Source organism: Uranotaenia lowii, chromosome 1, assembly GCF_029784155.1.
Source record: "Uranotaenia lowii strain MFRU-FL chromosome 1, ASM2978415v1, whole genome shotgun sequence".
NCBI lineage: Eukaryota > Metazoa > Arthropoda > Insecta > Diptera > Culicidae > Uranotaenia > Uranotaenia lowii.
This window is the reverse complement of record NC_073691.1, coordinates 16,740,484-16,761,803: the sequence shown is the minus strand read 5'-3', so window position 1 is coordinate 16,761,803 and position 21,320 is coordinate 16,740,484. Positions and strand designations below refer to the sequence as shown.

The 21,320-nt window shown below is 42.3% G+C and overlaps 6 protein-coding genes across 6 annotated transcripts; 3 read left to right on the top strand and 3 right to left on the bottom strand.

Moving 5' to 3' along the window:
- LOC129741086 (histone H2A) lies at positions 1–384 on the bottom strand. Its single transcript, XM_055732788.1, has one exon. The coding sequence runs from the start codon at positions 373–375 to the stop codon at positions 1–3; it is 375 nt and encodes a 124-aa protein (XP_055588763.1). The 5' UTR covers positions 376–384.
- Positions 385–6,189: 5,805 nt separating this feature from the next.
- LOC129741005 (histone H2B) lies at positions 6,190–6,564 on the top strand. The gene has a single exon (XM_055732700.1). The coding sequence runs from the start codon at positions 6,190–6,192 to the stop codon at positions 6,562–6,564; it is 375 nt and encodes a 124-aa protein (XP_055588675.1).
- Positions 6,565–8,462: 1,898 nt separating this feature from the next.
- Positions 8,463–9,170, bottom strand: LOC129740867 (histone H1B-like). Its single transcript, XM_055732537.1, has one exon. It carries the CDS (start codon positions 9,168–9,170, stop codon positions 8,484–8,486), a length of 687 nt encoding a protein of 228 aa, XP_055588512.1. The 3' UTR covers positions 8,463–8,483.
- A 4,165-nt stretch (positions 9,171–13,335) lies between these two features.
- Positions 13,336–13,806, top strand: LOC129741011 (histone H4). The gene has a single exon (XM_055732712.1). The coding sequence runs from the start codon at positions 13,361–13,363 to the stop codon at positions 13,670–13,672; it is 312 nt and encodes a 103-aa protein (XP_055588687.1). The 5' UTR covers positions 13,336–13,360; the 3' UTR covers positions 13,673–13,806.
- Positions 13,807–14,499: 693 nt separating this feature from the next.
- Positions 14,500–15,001, bottom strand: LOC129741094 (histone H2A). Its single transcript, XM_055732796.1, has one exon. It carries the CDS (start codon positions 14,996–14,998, stop codon positions 14,624–14,626), a length of 375 nt encoding a protein of 124 aa, XP_055588771.1. The 5' UTR covers positions 14,999–15,001; the 3' UTR covers positions 14,500–14,623.
- Positions 15,002–20,759: 5,758 nt separating this feature from the next.
- LOC129740980 (histone H2B) lies at positions 20,760–21,153 on the top strand. The gene has a single exon (XM_055732648.1). The coding sequence runs from the start codon at positions 20,779–20,781 to the stop codon at positions 21,151–21,153; it is 375 nt and encodes a 124-aa protein (XP_055588623.1). The 5' UTR covers positions 20,760–20,778.
- Positions 21,154–21,320: the final 167 nt, after the last annotated feature.

The following is a 21,320-nucleotide window of genomic DNA, read 5'->3' as shown; positions in this document are numbered from 1 at the left end:
TTAAGCCTTCTTTTCGGTCTTCTTGGGCAGCAAAACGGCCTGGATGTTTGGCAGAACACCTCCCTGAGCGATGGTGACGCCCGAAAGCAGTTTGTTCAATTCCTCGTCGTTACGGATGGCCAACTGAAGATGACGCGGGATGATACGGGTCTTCTTGTTGTCACGAGCGGCGTTTCCTGCCAATTCCAGCACTTCAGCTGCCAGATATTCCATGACAGCGGCCAGATAGACGGGAGCTCCAGCTCCGACACGTTCTGCGTAGTTGCCCTTGCGGAGCAGACGATGGATACGACCGACTGGGAACTGAAGTCCGGCACGAGATGATCGGGACTTTGCCTTTCCCTTGACTTTTCCTCCTTTGCCGCGGCCAGACATTTTGCTGAGATGAGTTTCGAGTAACTTTACACAAACGAACTGACGAATGTAGAATGTTGGAAACACAGAGAGGGTCCGTAGTTTTATACCCTAGGCAACCCTGAGCTCAAGCAGGTATATTAATGACGAACATGAAGCATAAAACATAGAGGGGAATATGCTACCCTCTCGTGAGCATAAAAATATAGGAGAAGAATAGAAAAAACTGTAGGGGAATAAGGCGGAATCGAAAAACGGGAAAACCGTGCCGGACGAGTTTTGTCTGCTTAAAAGCAGCTGCAGCCTTTGCCGAATTCATCAGTTTCGTTTCCATGTCATTCTGAAATCGGACTTATTCTATGAGTTCATTTGGTACTGGACATGTTTTCATATCTGACAGTAGGCGCTGACAGTCAAAAGGGTTGGACGTGTTTCTAACAAGTCAACAGTGTTCTCAGTTCTCAGTAAAGTAATTCTTTATCGCGATTCGTTCGTGTGCTGAAACCATCGCCGGGGTTTCACACGTACCGGATTTCGAGCCACCGCCGGGGCGATCTGGTGTTCGTTTTTCGTCGTTCGTCGGGACCGTACGTGTGTAGAAACCATCGTCGGGGTTTCTCACGTGCCAGATTTACGTGCCACCGCCGGGGCATCTGGCGTCCGTAACCGATGGCGGAGGCCTATCCGCCATGGCGTGGTCTACCAGGTCCACCAAGAAACAACAACAATCGTAGGACCATTCCATCATGGATGGACCCCGAAAATCTCCATGGTGATGTACAGTTTTTAGTCATCAAACCCGACCAAAACGCCAAGCTTCCCATGAATCCTTTCATAATCGCCAAATCCATTGACCAAGTCGCCGGTCGCATCGATGGCGCCAATCAAATTGATTCTGGATGCAAGTACCTACTACGTGTCCGAAATGAGCAGCAAGTGACAAAGCTCCTAAAACTCACCAAGCTTATCGATGGAACTCCTATACTAGTTGAGCCACACCCAACGATGAACACAAGCCAATGTGTTGTCACTTGTCGAGAAGCCGCTGGGCTAAGTGATGCACAGCTTTGCGAAGCTCTGGAGGAAGAAGGCGTGATTCGAGTCTACAGATTCAAACGTAAAATTGAAGGTAAAGATATCCCCACCGACAGTATGGTGCTCACAGTGAAAGGAACTGTTCCCCCTGCGCACATCAGATTTGGATACCTTAGAATAGCAACCCGACCCTACTATTCTCGACCAATGCTGTGTTTCCAGTGCGGCCAATTCGGACACACAAGAAAGCGATGCCAAAATGATCCAATATGCGCTAACTGCGGAGAAACCCCACCGCATAAAGAATGCACAAATGAAGCCCACTGCAACAATTGCAACGGAGCTCATGCGACAATCAGCCGAAGCTGCCCGATAAATAAGCAGGAGCAGGAAGTCATTCGAATCCGCACAGATCTTGGAATAAGTCACGCTGAAGCAGTTAAAGAATTTCGGTCCCGTATGAATGCATCGAAAGTAACTAAGCTGCAACAACGACTTGTCGATGCCCAGCAAAACACTGGTGACAAAAACAGTAGAATACGAGAACTCGAGAATCAGGTCTCAGAACTACTAGCCCGAAACTCGAACAGCCGAATCTTGCAACTAGAAAAACAAGTGGCCGATCTTCTCACCCAAAATGCAGTGCTCGTGAACCAGATTCAAAAATTGCAGAAAAACCAAGACGATGGAGATAGCAATGATTCCTCAAGCACCTATACTGAAAACGACAGCAATATGGACTGCACAGAAAACTCCGCCAGCTTACCTCCAACACCTAAGCGAGGCAGAGATAGAGAATCTTGCGAAACTCATCCCAGTCGGAAGAAAACCAAGGAACGTAAATCCTTATCTCCACCAATGGTCAACGAAACTACCAACACCTCAAACGACACGCCAAATTCTAGTCACCTGCCGCAACCTTTGCATTTCAAACCAGCTGCTAACGCCACAAAAAAGAATTCTTCTGATAATGTCTCCGCACAACAACTTCAACAATAATCAGCCACAATCAACAACCACCGGCAGCCTCAAAACTCTTGTAACTCAGTGGAATATAAGAGGACTACGAAAGAATCTCAACGACTTGGAACTTTTACTGAATCAACAAACACCAGCTATTGTCGCCCTTCAAGAAACATGGATCTCATCAACAAACATCACCTGCATCATGCCTTCTAGCTACGAATGGCACTTTAAAGACGGAGCCGGTCCTTCCTTCTGTGATGGGGTTGTTATCGGCGTCTCGAAAGATCTTCCACACCAACGAATAACGATTCATTCCTCGCTTCAAGTCGTCGCCGTCCAAGTCAATGGTCCGATTAAAGCTACTTATGTGAGTATTTACATTCCACCGCTAAGAAAAAATCCTCAAGACCTCCAAACGAACCTGAAGGAACTCTTCGAAAATCTGCCCAAGCCCATCATAATTACAGGAGACTGGAATGCTCACCATCAAGAGTGGGGAAGCTCCAAAACCGAAACACGTGGACATGTCATCATGGACCTCGTTCAGGAATTCAATCTACGCCTCATGAACAACGGAAAACCAACTCGTATATCTCCTGACGGCTTATCTGTATCCGCCATAGATTTGTGTATTGTATCAGCTGAGATCTTGTCCTCAACCCAGTGGGATGTTCATCACGACACATGTGGCAGCGATCATTATCCCACTCATCTCTTCCATATTGATCAACAAAATGAGCTGACATACCGTCAACGATGGAAGTATGACGAAGCAGACTGGGATCGTTACAGGATGGAAGTCTCCCATAAAATCGACCCTATCGCCATCTGTACTGTCGAGCATTTCTGTACATCCATCCTCGAGGCAGCAGAAAAAACTATCCCCAGAACCACTGGGAAAACGGGTAGGAGGTCCGTCCCCTGGTGGAACAACAACGTCAAGGATGTTATTAAAAAACGGCGGAAAGCATTGCGAAAACTACGACGACTTTCAAATGATCATCCGAAAAAATCTGAAGCAGCCCTCGAGTATAAGCTAGCCAACCAAGAAGCTAAGAAAACAATTAAGGAAGCCAAAGCTAGTTCTTGGGACCAGTTCGTGACTGAAATCAACCCTACAATGTCATCAAGAGAAGTTTGGCAGCGAGTAAGTGACCTCACAGGTAAGAAAAAGCATTCCTCTACATCCCTTGTGATCGACAGTAATTTCACCAACCAACCTGAAATAGTCTCTGAGTGTTTTGCCAAATACTTTTACGAAACATCTGCCACCAGTGGATACTCACAACAGTTCCAAAAGCTAAAAGCCTCAGCTGAAGCCACCGAACTTAGCTTTGATGTCACAGATAGTTCTCGCTATAACGACTCCTTCAATTTTTCCGAATTAAATTGGGCCCTGAACAAAAGCCATGGGAAATCTGCTGGTCCTGACCAAATCGGATATCCTCTTCTTAAGAACTTACCTATCACAGCTAAACTCATCCTCCTCGATATATATAACAATATCTGGCAGACTGGCATAATACCTCAGCAATGGAAAACTAGTTTGATCGTTCCTATCCCAAAAGCACCAGGTAAAGCTAACAGTAGACAGGTGGAAAATTTTCGCCCAATTTCCCTTCTAGACTGCCTTGGAAAAGTCCTAGACCGCATGGTTAACAGACGATTTATCACCGAATTAGAAGAAAAGGGACTTTTAAACCGACATCAACACGCCTATCGAAGCGGCAAGGGCACCGAGACCTATTTTTCCGAGCTAGAATCTATCATCCATTCTCCATTTAATGAGGGAAAGCATATTGACCTAGCAGTATTGGACTTATCTAAAGCTTTTGACAGAACGTGGCGAAGGCTCATACTAGATAATATGGTAAGATGGGGTTTTGGAGGCAAACTTATGTTATACATTCAGGATTACCTAACGGAAAGATACTTTAAAGTTATTATTGGGAACACGGTCTCCAATCCCCGACTCCTAGAAAATGGCGTACCTCAGGGTGGAATTCTTTCTGTTACTCTATTCCTGGTCTGCATGGAATCTATTTTTTGTTCAATCCCCGATGACATCCAAATTCTCATCTATGCTGACGACATAGTACTGGTCGCGATAGAAGAAACACCAAGTTCCTGTCGAGGGCTCCTACAACACGCCATCAAGAAAGTCGAACAGTGGAGTCGATTCTCAGGTTTCAACTTATCTGCAGCAAAAAGTCAAGTCCAGCACATATGCAACAAAACTCACAAACCAGCGAAATCAGTCATTTTAAAAGACATCGTTATTCCATCGGTACGTTCGGTCAAAATACTTGGAGTCATATTTGATCGCAAGCTTTCATTTATACCTCACTGTAATCAACTGGTCAAAAGCAGCAGGTGTCATCTGAACCTCTTCAAAATGCTTGGTAGAGGTCGACAAAGAGCAACACGCTCTATACTCTTTCGGATTATGCATGGCTGGTTAATCCCCAAACTTCTATATGGAGCAGAAATATACACACTCGGAGGAATCAAAGTCAACTTGAAACTGGAAAAAATCTATCACAATGCTATAAGAATTATCACAGGTGCTCTACCATGCAGCCCTAATATTGCTTTGCTTTGCGAAAGTGGTCATTTGCCTTGGAACCTGTTAACACTAAAAAACATATCCAACAAAAGCACGCGACTTGCTGAAAGAGGTCTTCCTCAATCCAGCCCATTGTGCCAAAGAGTTCAGAGGCTATTTCAGGCGGCAACCAACTTAAACATCCCAACTCCATTGAAGCTGCCGAGGATCACCGACAGGTCTTGGCACCAAAGGCCCCCCTCGATTGACTGGACATTCAAGGAAAAACTTAAAGCAGGATGCAATCCAGTAGTTGCTTCGAATCTCTTCAATGAGGTAACGCAGAAGAAGTACAAAAGCCATCACTTGATTTTCACAGATGGCTCAGTTGCAAACGGATCTACAGGATGTGGTATCCTGTACGGAAATGAACGGAGCAGCTTTCGCCTGCCGAACCAATGCTCTATCTTCAGTGCTGAAGCTACCGCTTTAGCAATTGCGGTTGATGAGTGTCTTTCTACCAATCAAAAGAACGTGATCTTCACAGATTCTGCCAGCGTCCTTACAGCAATGCAGACAGGCACCAAACGTCACCCCCTCATCCAAGCATTGGATGGGCATCAGGATAACGTAACATTCTGCTGGATTCCCGGCCATGCCGGAATTACTGGTAACAACACCGCCGACCAATTAGCTAACCTGGGAAGAACAAACACCGACGAACCATCCAGTGACATCCCCGGCAAAGACATCAAACGATGGGTGAATTTCAATTTAGCTGCATGCTGGGAAGCTTCTTGGCGGAGTAACAGATCCTGCTTTCTAAGGCGAATCAAAAGTTCAACTCTACCTGGAACCGACACGGCCGACTCCAACAACCAGAGAATTCTGTCCCGTCTACGGATTGGGGTGACTCTTATCACACATCAACATATCTATGCTAGAACCAGTCCTCCGGTTTGCACCTTTTGTGGGGTGCAAATATCTATCCAACATCTACTTGTCGACTGCCCCGGACTTCTGAAAGAAAGACAACTTGCTGATCTTGATGCTGACTTGGAAAGTATTCTGTTCAATGACGAAATAAGTGAGAAGAAATTATTAAAATTTTTACGCATTACTGATATGATTGATAAGATCTAAGTTGATTTGTAAATGAACATGTAATTAAACGTCTAGTTTTAAGTTAGAATAACAGAGACGAATGAGTGAGACTACTCAAAGTCTCTATAATAAATAAAAAAAAAAAAAAACAGTTTCGTTTCGAACTTTATCTCAACAACTCTACAATGGCACCGAAAACCAGCGGAAAGGCCGCCAAGAAGTCCGGCAAGGCCCAGAAGAACATCGCCAAGGGAGACAAGAAGAAGAGGAAGGTCCGCAGGAAGGAAAGCTATGCTATCTACATCTTCAAAGTGTTGAAGCAAGTCCACCCTGATACCGGAATCTCGTCAAAGGCCATGAGCATCATGAACAGCTTCGTCAACGATATCTTTGAACGTATCGCTGCTGAATCGTCACGTCTGGCTCACTACAACAAGCGCTCGACCATCACATCCCGCGAAATCCAGACTGCCGTACGTCTGCTGCTTCCGGGAGAGTTGGCCAAGCACGCCGTCTCTGAAGGAACCAAGGCTGTCACCAAGTACACCAGCTCCAAGTAAATTGGAAATAATATTGTTCTCCAACGGCCCTTTTCAGGGCCACAACAAGGTTTTTGAGAGTCGCGTCACTTTTTCTTGGAAAAAGAAATGAATTCAACAACGCATTTGACATATCCTGTACGTCGTTCAACCATGCTTATGTATGTTTTGACTGTAATATAAGTAAGCATAGTTAGCATGGATTCAGTAATAAGTCTGTTTGATATTCCCGCTTCTATGAAGTATACGAAGATTGTGAATTGTGAACGATGATAACTGGCTTTTTTTTCGGATTGTCCTAAAATAAAATGATTATATCATATTTTGATATACGTGCACCTTTTTATGAAACAAGGACATCGAAGTCAACAGCCAAAACCGTGCATTAATGAGTTCCCGATCAGGAGGAAAACACTTAATTATATCAAGATGAGATATTTTTATACTAATTTTTTCCTATCTAAATGAGTTATTATTCAGTACTCGTAGGATGTTAAAATATCTCAAATTATATCAAAAAATCAATACGATCATAGCTAAATTATATCAATTTTAGATATGCTCCTTTCAAGATTATATCTCGTTCAGATAGCATAGTTTGATATAGGGCAGAACAAAACCTATCAAAATTATAACTCATCAAGATATGAGTGCTTCGAGAAAAATTTCTAGTGGAATGTCCATAAACCATATTATTTGCTAAAACTATGTTCCATTGGACTAATTGGATCCAATTTTATGGATCTGTTGAGCGAAACTCATTTATGTACGGTTTGGGCCGTTGACTTCGATGTCCGTGTTTCAGAAAAAGTTGTACATGTATCAAAATACGATATAATCATTTTATTTTGGGACAACCCGAAAAAATTCTTCAACATTGAAAATTATCTCAACCCCATTCAAGTCTGTCAATCAGAATAAGATATAGTTCAGATGGGAAAAATTTAAAATTTAAATTTTTCAGTACTTAATTATAACTGAATCAGATGTAAATATCTTGGTGAGATACGTTTGAGTTATTATTTTGATATGCTCTACTGATCGGGTTTCGCTCAACAGATCCATAAAATTGAATCCAAGTTTTGGGAAACCCAAAATGGAGCATGGTTTTAGCATATAATGTGGTTTATTGACATTCCACTAGAATTTTTTCTCGAAGCATCATATCTTGATAAGTTACAATTTTGATAGGTTTCGTGCTGTCCAATATTAATCTATTCTATCTGAATGAGATATAATCTTGAAAGGAGCATATCTAAAATTGATATAATTTAGCTATGACCGCATAGGTTTTTTGATATAATTTGAGATATTTTAACATCCTACGAGTACTGAATAATAACTTATTTAGATAGGAAAAAATTAGTATCAAAATATCTCATCTTGATATAATTTAGTTTTTCCCTCATGATCGGAAAACCTTATTGAGGCAACAGCATTCCAGGATTCGATGTCTCAGGAGGTGTTAGTTAGTGCATCGTTCTACCATTTTAGTAGCAACTCGTGAGAGCGCTAGGAAGAAGATGATAATTGAGGGTACTACGCTACGGTTAGCATGGGAGAGTTTTTGGTGCTCCGGAAATTCAACAACACTCTCAATCTAGGGCATGTGTTGAAACTCACGATTGGCGATTCGCGTATTGACGATCACTTGCGGCATAGCCAGAAATCGATCAATTATAATGTAGCTATGTAAGCACTTGCTTAGAAAGTAAATTAAAGATTACTCAATTTATTTAACCATGTAAACCTGCATTGATGACTTCAACATTTACATATATGCTAGCTTTCGTGCAAACAACCGCACTCGCTATAAAATTATTAAGATTACCATACCACGAGTGAAAAAAAAATCATTTGAAAACTCTGACTTGAAATGATCGGTAGTCCTGAAAAGGACTGATTGGTTGTTAAGTTCAATTGGTCAAATAGGAGACAATTTACTTCTTGGCGGCAGCCTTCTTGGCTACAGTCTTTTTGGCCGCTGGCTTCTTGGGGGTCTTGGGCTTCTTGGCGACCTTTGGCTTGGCAGCGGCCTTTTTGGGGGCAGCAGCCTTCTTGGGAGCAGCGGCCTTCTTCACTGTGCCGGCTTTCTTGGCAGTCTTGGCAGTAGCAGCCTTGGCCTTCTTCTCCGCAGCGGCCTTTGGCTTCTTAGCGCCAGCGGCTTTTGGTTTCTTGGCAACAGCCTTCTTCTCACCAGCGGCCTTCTTTGGTTTTTTCTCACCAGCAGCCTTCTTTGGCTTCTTGGCAGCGACCTTCTTCTTCTTCTCACCAGCTGGCTTCTTTTCCTCGGCCTTGATCTTGAACGATCCGGAAGCTCCGGTGCCCTTGGTTTGGGCGAACTTTCCCTTCTCAACACCGCTCTTCAGGGCCTTTCTGATAAAGGGCGACAGCTTGGCCACATCGCACTTGTAGTTGGCCGCAATGTACTTCTTGATGGCCTGCAGCGACGATCCTTTGCGTTCCTTCAGGGCCTTGATGGCGGCAACAACCATGTCGTTGACCGGCGGGTGGGTGGATGGCTTCTTCGGCTTCTTATCTCCCTTGGGAGCCTTCGGCTTCTTGGTGGCCTTGGCAGGAGAGGTAGCGGCAGCTGGAGCCGCAGCAGCAACTTCGGTATCAGTCATTTTGGTGTTGGTTTGGTAGAATGCTCACACTTCACGAGGAAAAGTTTACGAACGACGCCATTTGCCTCACCTGAGGGTCCTTTGCATTCGATGTCCTTGTTAGTGAAAAGCGGTAGGTAGCAATTTTACTTGTAGAGAAATTAATTTTTAGATTTTTGGAAAGCCTATTTTATTGGCTATTTTTTAAACAAACCTTACCTAAAATTGTATACGTATAAACGATCATTTGATTTGAAACAAATGATTTGTCTTACAAGATTTTCAAAGTGATTCAATTCTAACGGGGACATTATAAATTTGGTTCTTTTTCATCAGGTGTCGGCTGTTAAGGTGGGAATTGTTTTTTAAATAGTCGATTTTCCCTATTGAAACAACGAAAACTGCCGTGTATTATTGATCAAAATGAAGAGTGATAAGTTTCCTGTAATGACTATTCGTAATTTTTGGACATTTGTTTGATTTATCAGCTTTAAATAATGTCTAAGCTCAATGCTATCTGATATCGTTTCAATGTATTTTTGGTAGTTTGTCTTGCTAGTTTACGTTGATAAATTATGAATATGGTGTTAATATTGGTCTGATTTACTATTGATTTTGTTTTAAAATTATCGTAACACTGAAGTCCAAGTCCAAGATTACTTCTTGCTTTCAATCATTGAAAAATCTAACTCATATGTTGAACGAAACCTTTCCTTTCAAATCCTTAGATATTTATTAAATACGAAATGTTGATAAGGAAAAGAGTATTCAATCATAGCCAAGAATCAAAATATGGTGACAGCTACATTACAATGTCATAGAAATCATCGGTACACAATTTTTTAAGTATCTAAATGTTTATTTCGATATCAGAACGAACACGAAATTCATCGTATGTGGAATAACAAATTTTTCATTTCATTACAGTTTACATACATATCTTGGAAGCCGACAGAGTAAGAACCTCGGAACAAAATGAGGACACAAATTTTGAGTTGATATATTCAGAAAGTTGAAACAATAAAAAGAAACATTTGCCTGTGGTGATGGCCACTAGCTCAAACTCAAGATTATATTGATAACGGTTGTGCCTGATAAGTGTTTAATATGAAACAAGAAACTCAAACTATCGATAAGTGAGTACTGTGATCGAATGTCGTTTCTAACGCTCAGGTTTATTTAGTGGACTGTTATAAATTCGTTTTAGTATTTTGTGTAGTGTGTTAAAGAGTTCTTTTTGTTATTCATTAAGTGATTGGTTTGAAAATAGTGCATTTCTAACTGAGGGCGTTGATAAAAGTTAGTTTAAATTTTAACCTATTTTTTCAATTTTCGGATACAATATGTGAAAGTAAGTTGATATTGTTTATTGTGAACAAATGAATGCGCAAAAGAACAAAAAGTGAGGTGGTAGGAAAAAGTGGAACGTGATCTTTTGAACGTTGGATGTCTACGAGATTAGAGAGAGGTTTCTAAAAATCGATTGTTTCGTTAAATAGAAGACCAAATTAAATAAAAGTTCGACTTCAAGAATATTGAAATGATTTAGAGACAATAAGATAATCAACGAATCAAGTGTAGTCGCTCACGCAACAGAATTGGATCATTCCATAAATTGGGAATAAGTGCATTTCAAGAAATGTGTTAGAAGAGCTCCTGAAAAAAAGTGTTCTGCATAATTGAGAAACCGCAAAAGGCATGCATGCATGCATGCAATGCATCGTTGGATGAGCTGACATAGTTTTTCAGATAAGCAGCATGATGCCCGGAGTAGATCAACAAAACAGGTAATTTACAATTCAGTCCTTCCCGATCAGGAAGTATCAAAATGACATGAAGAAGAGATATTTTGATATTCATTTTTTTTTTCTATCAAAATGAGCTATGATTCAGTACTCGTAAGATGTTAAAGTATTTCAAATTATTTAAAAACTACGATCATAGTTAAATTATATAAGTTTTTTATATTCTCAAAACTAGATTATGTCTCATTCGGATAGCAAAGTTTGATATTGAGCAGTAAAAAACCGTACATAGGTAAAAGTCATAAACATATGAACGCTCCGAGAATGACTTCTAGTGGAATTGTCAATAACCATCACTACTCGTTCAAAGCACGCCTACAGGTACTCCATTTTTGGTATTCCAAATAAAGATTATATTTTATGGTTTCGACCGTTTACTTCGATCTCCGTGTTACATGAAAAGTTGTATGCATATTAAAATTAGATATAATTTTAATATTTATAACAATCTGGAACAAATTCTTTATCCTTGAATGTGAACATATTTACAATAAAGTTTTTCTATTAAAATAAATGGGAAATAGTAGTGTAGTAATTTTAAGGTAACTGTAACAATTCTATGTATTCGTAGTTAGAATGAATCTTTTGATAGTGTCATAGATTTTTTTTATCACTAATTAAACTAGTATTTATGCTCAAGTTAAAAGATTAATAACAGTTGTGTATTGTTTGTTAACACTGTTAATGTTGATGCTCTTACTCTTCAGAAATACAACAAAGATCGGAGTCTTGCCAACTAAATATCCCAGGAAAAACATATATCATCATGTGAAATAACCCGATCAGAAGAGAATAACATAATTATATCAAGATGAGATATTTTAATAGTCAATTTTTTCCTATCAAAATGAGATATAATTTAGCACTCGTAGGATGTTAAAATATCTCAAATAATATCAAAAAGTCTATGCGATCATAGCTAAATTATATCAATTTTAGATATGCTTCTTTCAAGATTCTATTTCGTTCAGATAGCATAGTTTGATATTGGGCAGAACAAAACCTATCAAATTTATAACTTATCAAGATATGAGTGCTTCGAGAAAAATTTCTAGTGGAATGTCAATCAACCGCATTATTTGCTAAAACCATGCTCTGTTTTTGGTTTCCCAAAAATTGGGTTTAAATTAATGAATCTGTTGAGCGTAACTCATCAATGTACGGTTTGGGCTGTTGACTTCGATGTCCGTGCTTCATAAAAAGTTGTACGTATATTACAATTAGATATAATCATTTTATTTAAGGACAATCCAAAAAAAAATCTTTATCATGAAAATGAGCTCAACCTCATTCAAGTCTGTCAATCGGAATAAGATATAATTCAGATGAGAGAACCTTGAAATCTTGAAAATTTTGAGAACCTAATTATAACTGAATCACATTTAAATATCTTGGTGAGATACGTTTGTTTTATTATTTGATATGCTCTCCTGATCGGGAAATCAATGAGCTAAGGCTCGTCTAGCCCAGAAAAACAATCATAAAAGTTGATATGTTATAGCTATGTGATACATTGAGCTATTGAACTTTGTGGTAGTTGACCTTTCATTGATGCGGTTCACGTCAACAATCAAGGTCGCCGAATAAAAATGAAACAACAACAAAGACTCCTTCCAGATTTAGTTGTGGTCCTGAAAAGGACCGTTTGGTTTGAATTGGCAGAAATAGATCAGATCCGGAGCAACTTAAGCACGTTCTCCACGAATACGGCGAGCCAGCTGGATGTCCTTGGGCATGATGGTGACACGCTTGGCGTGAATGGCGCACAGATTGGTGTCCTCGAACAATCCGACCAGATAAGCTTCGCTGGCTTCCTGCAGGGCCATGACAGCCGAGCTCTGGAAACGCAGATCAGTCTTGAAGTCCTGGGCGATCTCACGAACCAGACGCTGGAAAGGCAGCTTGCGGATCAGCAGCTCAGTCGACTTCTGGTAACGACGGATCTCACGCAGGGCAACAGTTCCTGGCCGATAACGATGAGGCTTCTTAACTCCTCCGGTAGCTGGAGCGCTCTTACGGGCAGCCTTGGTCGCCAGCTGCTTGCGAGGAGCTTTTCCTCCGGTGGACTTACGAGCGGTCTGCTTGGTACGGGCCATGGTGAATGAATGGTTTCAGCAACGATCACGAAAAATGAAGAATTCAGAATAACCCTCGGCGGTAAACAGCGGACATATTTATACCTGAACTCGAGAAACATATTCCTGCTGCTGTGGACTTCTGCTATGTTCACTTATGGTAGGGGAACTTCCCCTCAATCCAGGCAACATAATGCTAACTCAGCGAAGAGGCAGCATAACGGAATGCTCGATAACCGACCCTTCGAAAATCATATAAAAGCATAGCCCTCAACGTCCATTCAGCATTAGTTTCGTTTCGGAAGTTTCGACATAACAACGATCTGCTAAAATGACTGGCCGTGGCAAGGGAGGCAAAGGACTCGGAAAGGGAGGCGCCAAGCGTCATCGCAAAGTTCTGCGTGACAACATCCAGGGTATCACCAAGCCCGCTATCCGTCGTCTGGCTCGTCGTGGAGGAGTCAAGCGTATCTCTGGTCTGATCTACGAGGAAACCCGAGGTGTGCTGAAGGTGTTCCTGGAAAACGTGATCCGTGACGCTGTCACCTACACTGAACACGCCAAGCGCAAGACCGTTACTGCTATGGACGTCGTCTATGCCCTGAAGCGACAGGGACGCACCCTGTACGGTTTCGGAGGTTAAACTGGACGCTGGATTTATTCTGTCAATTTCTATCAAACCAACAGCCCTTTTCAGGGCTACCAATTTTTTCTGGAAGGAGATTTATTCAGTATTTTCAAACTATTGATATGTTTGTTGCTTGCTAACCCAAATAATTATAACGTTTCGACACTAAGAACTGTGTGTCTTCTGAATCCAGAGCGCATGATATTCGAAACAAGAAATTCCTTAATGAAAATACTTTAAGTAGTCAAATCTTTAGCCATTTCAAGAGGTTTTAACAAAAAAAAATGTAAGTTGAAAATTCCCGGAAAAAAAAATTTATAATTTTAAAATGTGATCCAAGGATGGGTCTTGATGCAAACATTAGGCAGCAAAACAATTTGTGAACAATGAATCCAACTGTGTGAATTGAAAATTGCCGTGCTAAAAATGTACAAATATGAGTCCAATTACCGTAAGATGAAATTATGGGAATAGATATAGACAACGAAAATGATAATGTTCACATGGGAAAACAACTCTCTTCATTTCGATAGACTTCGACACTCGACTAATATAACTTTCATACGTCAAGTTTTCTCCTGTAGTAGAATGTTAATACATAGGCCCCAGAGAGGCGCAAGATGTGGGTTCAAGTCCTATCGGGATCCAAAGCGATTTTTTCTGTAGATTTTCAACATCAATTTTCATCTAATCTTTTCCCTGAAGAGCCGAAGAATGTTCGGAAACGTGGATGGGTTCAGAATGTGCTCTAATGGTTGCCAAGCTTTAAAAATAGTGATCGGAAATTTTATAACCGAGATTTTAACCTTTGTTCCGTCTTTGAAAGGTATGATAGCCAAATTTGGTATAATTTTGTCATAAAAGTCTGCTCGGGACTGAGAAAATCAAAAGTATCATTAAACTCTTAACATAAATGTTTGTCGTCCTGAAAAGGACGGTTTGGTTTGAAGAAGAGATGATCCTAGTTTAAGCCTTCTTTTCGGTCTTCTTGGGCAGCAAAACGGCTTGGATGTTTGGCAGAACACCTCCCTGAGCGATGGTGACGCCCGAAAGCAGTTTGTTCAATTCCTCGTCGTTACGGATTGCCAACTGAAGATGACGCGGGATGATACGGGTCTTCTTGTTGTCACGAGCGGCGTTTCCTGCCAATTCCAACACTTCAGCTGCCAGATATTCCATGACAGCGGCCAGATAGACGGGAGCTCCAGCTCCGACACGTTCTGCGTAGTTGCCCTTGCGGAGCAGACGATGGATACGACCGACTGGGAACTGAAGTCCGGCACGAGATGATCGGGACTTTGCCTTTCCCTTGACTTTTCCTCCTTTACCGCGGCCAGACATATTTGCTGAGATGAGTTTCGAGTAACTTTACACAAACGAACTGACGAATGTAGAATGTTGGGAACACTTTTTTTTTTTTTTTTTTTTTTTTTTTTTCCGGGATTTTCATCCCTTAGGATGATTCATCCCTTTTCCTTCCGTGGCTTGTAGTTTTTTTTTTTTCTGTGGTATTTTTTTTTTGTGGTATTTTTTTTTGTAATTTTTTTTTTTTTGATTTTTTTTTTTTTATATTAATAAGGAAAGGAAAATAATAAGAAATAGATAGATAGGAAAGATGATAGGACAGAATAGATAATTCAAATTTCAGCAAATAGGTTGCTCTTTCGGAGGAAACTAATGACTTTTTCCTCTTCATCTGGGTCATTCGAAAGAATTTCCCGAAGGCTGTTGGAGAGATCACTGTCGGTTCGTTCTTGTTGGTACATTTGGCACTGCACTAATATGTGCTTAACGGTTGTCGGTACATTGCAGGCATGGCATACTGGAGGGTCCTCTTTCTCCATTAGATGACCATGGGTCAACCTTGTATGCCCGATTCGCAATCGTGTCAGAGCACGCCGTTCGAGGAAAGCTTTTCGGTCGGTCCAAGTTGAGGTGCAGTTCTTTATCTCTCTTAATTTGTTATCCCGACAACTGTTCCATTCATTGCTCCAGGTCATAGAAAGGAATTCTTTGAGCCAGTGAGAGACGTCTGGAGAAGGAATTGGTATGTTGGGTGGTTCATGTTCACTGCCTTCGGAAGCAAGACGGTCAGCAGCTTCGTTGCCCTGGATGCCGGCATGGCCGGGTATCCAGCATAGGGTAATGTTTTTCTGGACAGCAAGATCGGATAGGTCACTTATCCATGGATGTTTTATATTTCCAGCCAGGACGGCTTTCAATGAACTAGCCGAATCGGAAAAAATTACAGATCTTGGATGAGGACAAAGGTCTTGTGCAGCTCTCAAGATGGCAAAAGCCTCTGAGCTAAATACAGAACACTTGGGTGGTAAGGAAAGTGCTAGGCTAGCGTTGTTACTGAACACACCACATCCCACACGACCATCAGTGGATTTTGAACCGTCGGTGTAAAATTTAGGAAGATGTTTATACTTTCTTTCTACAAGATGTTGGAAAAATGACCGGGCAACTACGGGGCTGCCTCCGGCGCGTATTTTGGAAAGAAGACTTAAGTCAACCTGAGGAATCGGGGAGTTAAATTTGCGGGACCTGGGTTCGGGGCGGGGTGCAATGTCAGGGAGAGACCCTTGGTATTTTTGTAAAAAGTTCTCGGCTCGCCTGACCAGAGGGACATCAGGGTCCCGACCATAGGATAACCAGCGGATAGCTTTGGCAGATAGGTTTTGGCAGAGGATGTATTCGAAGGGAACTTGTCCACTTTCGGCCATAAGGGACAGAATAGGACTACTTCTGAAAGCACCACTTATGATACGGACGGCTTGGTTGTAAACTGGTTCAAGACTTTTTGCAATATGATCACCTCCAACACTAAAAATGCCGAAACCGTGAAGCATTGTTGGCAAAAGCCATCCGTGGAGAAATCGAAACAACGACACGCGGGATCCAGCGCCACTGGCACTACATACCTTTCTGAGAATGTTAAGTTTGGGAAAGGAAGCTTGACGGACTTTGTTACAGTGACGTGCAAATCTCAGACGATCGTCCACCCAGACGCCCAAGATGCGGGCTCCGTGGACAAGGGGAATGGTTTTGCTGTCCATCACAAGGGGAGGGAGTCTGTTCAGTCTTCTCTTCTTGTGGCTAAAGTGCATTAGGTTAGACTTGTCGGGGGCAAAGTTAAAACCCATAGTAGGAGCCCAGTTAGCTATTTTATCAACAGCAGTTTGAAGACGTTTTCTTGTTAGCAGAGAAAAGGGAGAGATAGAAAAGAGGGTGATGTCGTCGGCATAAATAAGGATTTGGATGTTTTCTGGGACAATTTTAAACAGCGATTGCATTGCAATTAGGAACAGTGTTGGGGCAATGACTGACCCCTGTGGCACGCCGTTTTCGATGACTCTGGACGAGGATAGTTTGCCATCAATGAAGACTCTGGCCTTTCGTTCTGATAAGAAGCTTTGTATGAAGAGTCCCATTCTACCAAGGATGCCCCATTCTTTAATAGTAGATAGTATTTTGTGTCTATAGACCCTATCGAAGGCCTTGGAAATATCTAAGGATAGGCACTCAACGTGGTGGCGTCTTTCTCGGGCATCGTCAAGGGTTTTTTCAACCATAGTAAGGTGGTCATCAGTTGAGCATCCGGGACGAAAACCATATTGTCGGGTGTCCAGAAGGTTTCTAGATTCAATAACGGACACAAGACGTCGTTTTACCATTCGTTCGAGAATTTTCCCCGAACAGCTCAAAAGGGTTATGGGGCGGAAACTGTTAATAAGGTGTAGATCTTGCTGCGGTTTGGGGATGGGAATGATCAATCCTTCTTTCCATTGTACTGGAATTTCTCCGATATCCCAGATTTTGTTCAGTATTCGAAGAAGATATGCTTTACCAACGGGGGGAAGGTTTTTTAATAGAGGATACCCAATTTCGTCCTGTCCAGCCGATCGGCCCTTCACCTTTTGGAGGGCTATATCAAGTTCATGTGAGGTAAAATCGGAATTGTATTCGAGGATTAAGTCGGTTTTAAAATCAATGGGGGAGTTGCTATTGTTGGAAGGATCAGGGGATGAGATGGATGAGAAGTGTTGGCAAAAGGATTCGGCTAGAAGAGAGGGATCGTTTGAGTATTGTTGGTTAATCAGAAGCTGGAAACGACTTGTGCGATTGGAGCCACTCAGGCGTTTAATCTTTTCCCACAATTTGGCAGAAGGTGTGTCAGGATTGATTTCCTCGACGAATTCCTTCCAACTGTTACTTTTAGCGGTTTTGATAGCTGCCCGGGCAGCTGAGCGAGCGGTCTTGTACTCATTAAGAGCTGTTTCTTTGTTGGGATGGTCAGCTGAGAGGCGTCTCAGCGCACGGAGTTTTTTCCGGCGGAGTTTTATGGCGTCCCGGACTTCAGGGCCCCACCATGGGACAGATCGTTTGCCCGGTACGCCAGTAGTTCGTGGGATATGTAAAGCAGCAGTATCAAAAAGGAGTTGGGAAAAGGATTCAGGGGTGTGATGGGGATCTGTATCAAGGGCTCGTTCTATATCAATTTGATATCCGACCCAATCGGCGTCTCCATACTTCCAACGCGGTCTTGTGGCTACTTTTGGAGCAGAGTGTTCGAGGGAAATTATTATTGGGTAGTGATCGCTCCCATGGGTGTCGTCAAGGACTCTCCAACTGAATTTTGAGGCGATGTGCCAGGATACTAGGCTCAGGTCTAAGGAAGAGGTGTTTCCGGTGGAGGGGTCAACTCTAGTAGGTAGGAGGTTATTTAGTATTGTGATGTTTTTGGAATAACAGAAATTTTCAGTAAAAGAACCCTTTCTGTCGGTTCTATGACAGCCCCAGCTGGTGGAGTGTGCATTAAAGTCACCTAAGATGAGCACTGGTTGAGGTAGCTGTTCTAATAGTTCTTCCAGTTCTTTGGTGTAGTCATTAAAGGATTTTTCGGGTGAGATGTAGATCGATAGTACTGTTATTTCGAAGGGGGATTTGAGACGGATGCAAACTGCATTTAAAGGGGAATCAATGGGAATGTTGGAAAAGGGGTAGCCAGTTTTAACAGCGATACCAGATCCTTGACCAGGGTTGGTATTCAATAATAGTTTATATCCTTTGATGAAAGTTTCGGAGATCTGATTTGGATGAGCAAGGGTTTCTTGAAAGGCAAGGATGATAGGTGAAAATTCATTAATCAGTAATGGAATTTCAAGAGCTCGTGCTCTTAGACCTCTTAGGTTCCACTGTAGAGCGAAAGGGGTTTTACGTATTGGGGTGGGAATTCTGGGGAAAGAGGAATCTGGGACATTGAGGGAGCTTGTTGTTTGGGAATTGATGTTCAAAGATAGGGCTTCGTGAGAGGAAACGTTATTCTGGAGGAATATATCGGGAGGATTGATATTTGATGTATTAGCCATGGTGATAGAATAAAGGGTTTAAACTTACCAAATTTTAGAAGGAAGCCTAGGAGGGTTCTCTACCATGGGGTCGTTCAGTTATGTTTGACTTACTGGTTGGGAGAGCCCGTTTCTTTTTTGGTGTCGTGGGTTTTTTCTGGGAATCATCAGAAGATTTCTGGGAATCATCAGATGATTTCTGGGAGCCTCGGTTCCGTTTGGTTGTGGATCTGGTTGTAGATGAGGTGTTTTCGCTGGCTTCGGTCACCATGGTGGTGACAGAACTGTCAGAGGATTTGTTGTCAGTTTCGGAGTCAAAATCGGTCATAGGTTGGAGTTCGTTTAGGCGAGCAGTGAGAACGGCGATTTGCTGTTCCAACTGCAGAATGCGGGCATCCTTTTCATCCGCTGTGGCTTTTGGTTTGGTTATTACTAACCGCTGTTGGATTTTACTGGGGACGTTTTGGGCAGAGAGACATCGAGAGCGAAATTCCTTAACCGCAGCTGCCTGAGAAATTCCCAGATCAACCCGGATTCGGACAATTTCTTGCTCTTCTTGTTGGACAGGGCAAGAACGATCTCTTACGGAATGCGAACCATCGCAATTAACACAGTGGGGAATTTTCGGACAGTCAGGATGAGAGGGAGATTCACCGCAAATAAGGCATATTTCAGGGTGCTTGCAACGAAGTTTGGTGTGACCAAATTTGCCACACTTGAGACACATAAGTGGTCGAGGGTAATATGCCCGAGTTGGAACCCTAACGTAACCAAAATAAACGTGTGTTGGAGGTATTGTCCCTCTAAATGTAAGGACCATAGAATTTGTTGGTTCCTCCTTGCCGTCAACTTTTTTCACGAAACGGTACACTTTTATCACATGTTGGTCGAGTAGATTATCGAGGATTTCCTTATCCGAAAGTCCAAAAACTTCCCGGCACGAAACTACGCGTTGGCAAGTGTTCAATGTGGGATGGGAGCTAACGGTGACGGGGGTTCCGTCAATAAGCTCCGTCATACGTTCTAATTTGCTGAACTGGTCTGGGCTACGCACTTTTAGTAGATAACAGTTACCACCATCGATAGGATTCGCACCATCGATTTTACCCACCGCACGATCGATAGATTTAGCGATTATAAATGGATTAGCTGGAAGCTTCACTTTATCGGCTGGTTTCATTAATAGAAATTGCAAGTCCCCATGCAATCCATTTGGATCCATCCACGAAGGGAGCGTTCTTCGAAAAGCTTGTCCGGGATCGGTTTGCCCACCCCAAGGTGGGTTTCGATCCGCCATAATGGCGAGAAACTCAAAAAGAGTTCAATCAGAAGTCAATTTCACAATACACAATGTCACTGAAAAATTGCTTGAAATGGATGTCTGTGTTATAGAAACACCGAAAAGATAGTCGAGAGCACTACGAACAGCACGCGATAATAACGAAAAGCGTCTAAACTCGTCAACGTCGCAAACTGAACTGTTCTGATGTTGGGAACACAGAGAGGGTCCGTAGTTTTATACCCAAGGCAACCCTGGGCTCAAGCAGGTATATTTATGACGAACATGAAGCATAAAACATAGAGGGGAATATGCTACCCTCTCGTGAGCATAAAAATATAGGAGAAGAATGGGAAAAACTGTAGGGGAGTAAGGCGGAATCGAAAAACGGGAAAACCGTGCCGGACGAGTTTTGTCTGCTTAAAAGCAGCTGCAGCCTTTGCCGAATTCATCAGTTTCGTTTCGAACTTTATCTCAACAACTCTACAATGGCACCGAAAACCAGCGGAAAGGCCGCCAAGAAGTCCGGCAAGGCCCAGAAGAACATCGCCAAGGGAGACAAGAAGAAGAGGAAGGTCCGCAGGAAGGAAAGCTATGCTATCTACATCTTCAAAGTGTTGAAGCAAGTCCACCCTGATACCGGAATCTCGTCCAAGGCCATGAGCATCATGAACAGCTTCGTCAACGATATCTTTGAACGTATCGCTGCTGAATCGTCGCGTCTGGCTCACTACAACAAGCGCTCGACCATCACATCCCGCGAAATCCAGACTGCCGTACGTCTGCTGCTTCCGGGAGAGTTGGCCAAGCACGCCGTCTCTGAAGGAACCAAGGCTGTCACCAAGTACACCAGCTCCAAGTAAATTGGAAATAATATTGTTCTCCAACGGCCCTTTTCAGGGCCACAACAAGGCTTTTGAGAGTCGCGTCACTTTTTCTTGGAAAAAGAAATGAATTCAACTACGCATTTGACATATCCTGTACATCGTTCAACCATGCTTATGTATGTTTTGACTTTAATATTAGGAAG

Excerpts from the sequence above, each read along its gene's own strand:
- LOC129741011 (XM_055732712.1), top strand. The coding sequence starts at position 13,361 with ATGACTGGCCGTGGCAAGGGAGGCAAAGGACTCGGAAAGGGAGGCGCC.
- LOC129740867 (XM_055732537.1), bottom strand. The coding sequence starts at position 9,170 with ATGACTGATACCGAAGTTGCTGCTGCGGCTCCAGCTGCCGCTACCTCT.
- LOC129741086 (XM_055732788.1), bottom strand. The coding sequence starts at position 375 with ATGTCTGGCCGCGGCAAAGGAGGAAAAGTCAAGGGAAAGGCAAAGTCC.
- LOC129741094 (XM_055732796.1), bottom strand. The coding sequence starts at position 14,998 with ATGTCTGGCCGCGGTAAAGGAGGAAAAGTCAAGGGAAAGGCAAAGTCC.
- LOC129740980 (XM_055732648.1), top strand. The coding sequence starts at position 20,779 with ATGGCACCGAAAACCAGCGGAAAGGCCGCCAAGAAGTCCGGCAAGGCC.
- LOC129741005 (XM_055732700.1), top strand. The coding sequence starts at position 6,190 with ATGGCACCGAAAACCAGCGGAAAGGCCGCCAAGAAGTCCGGCAAGGCC.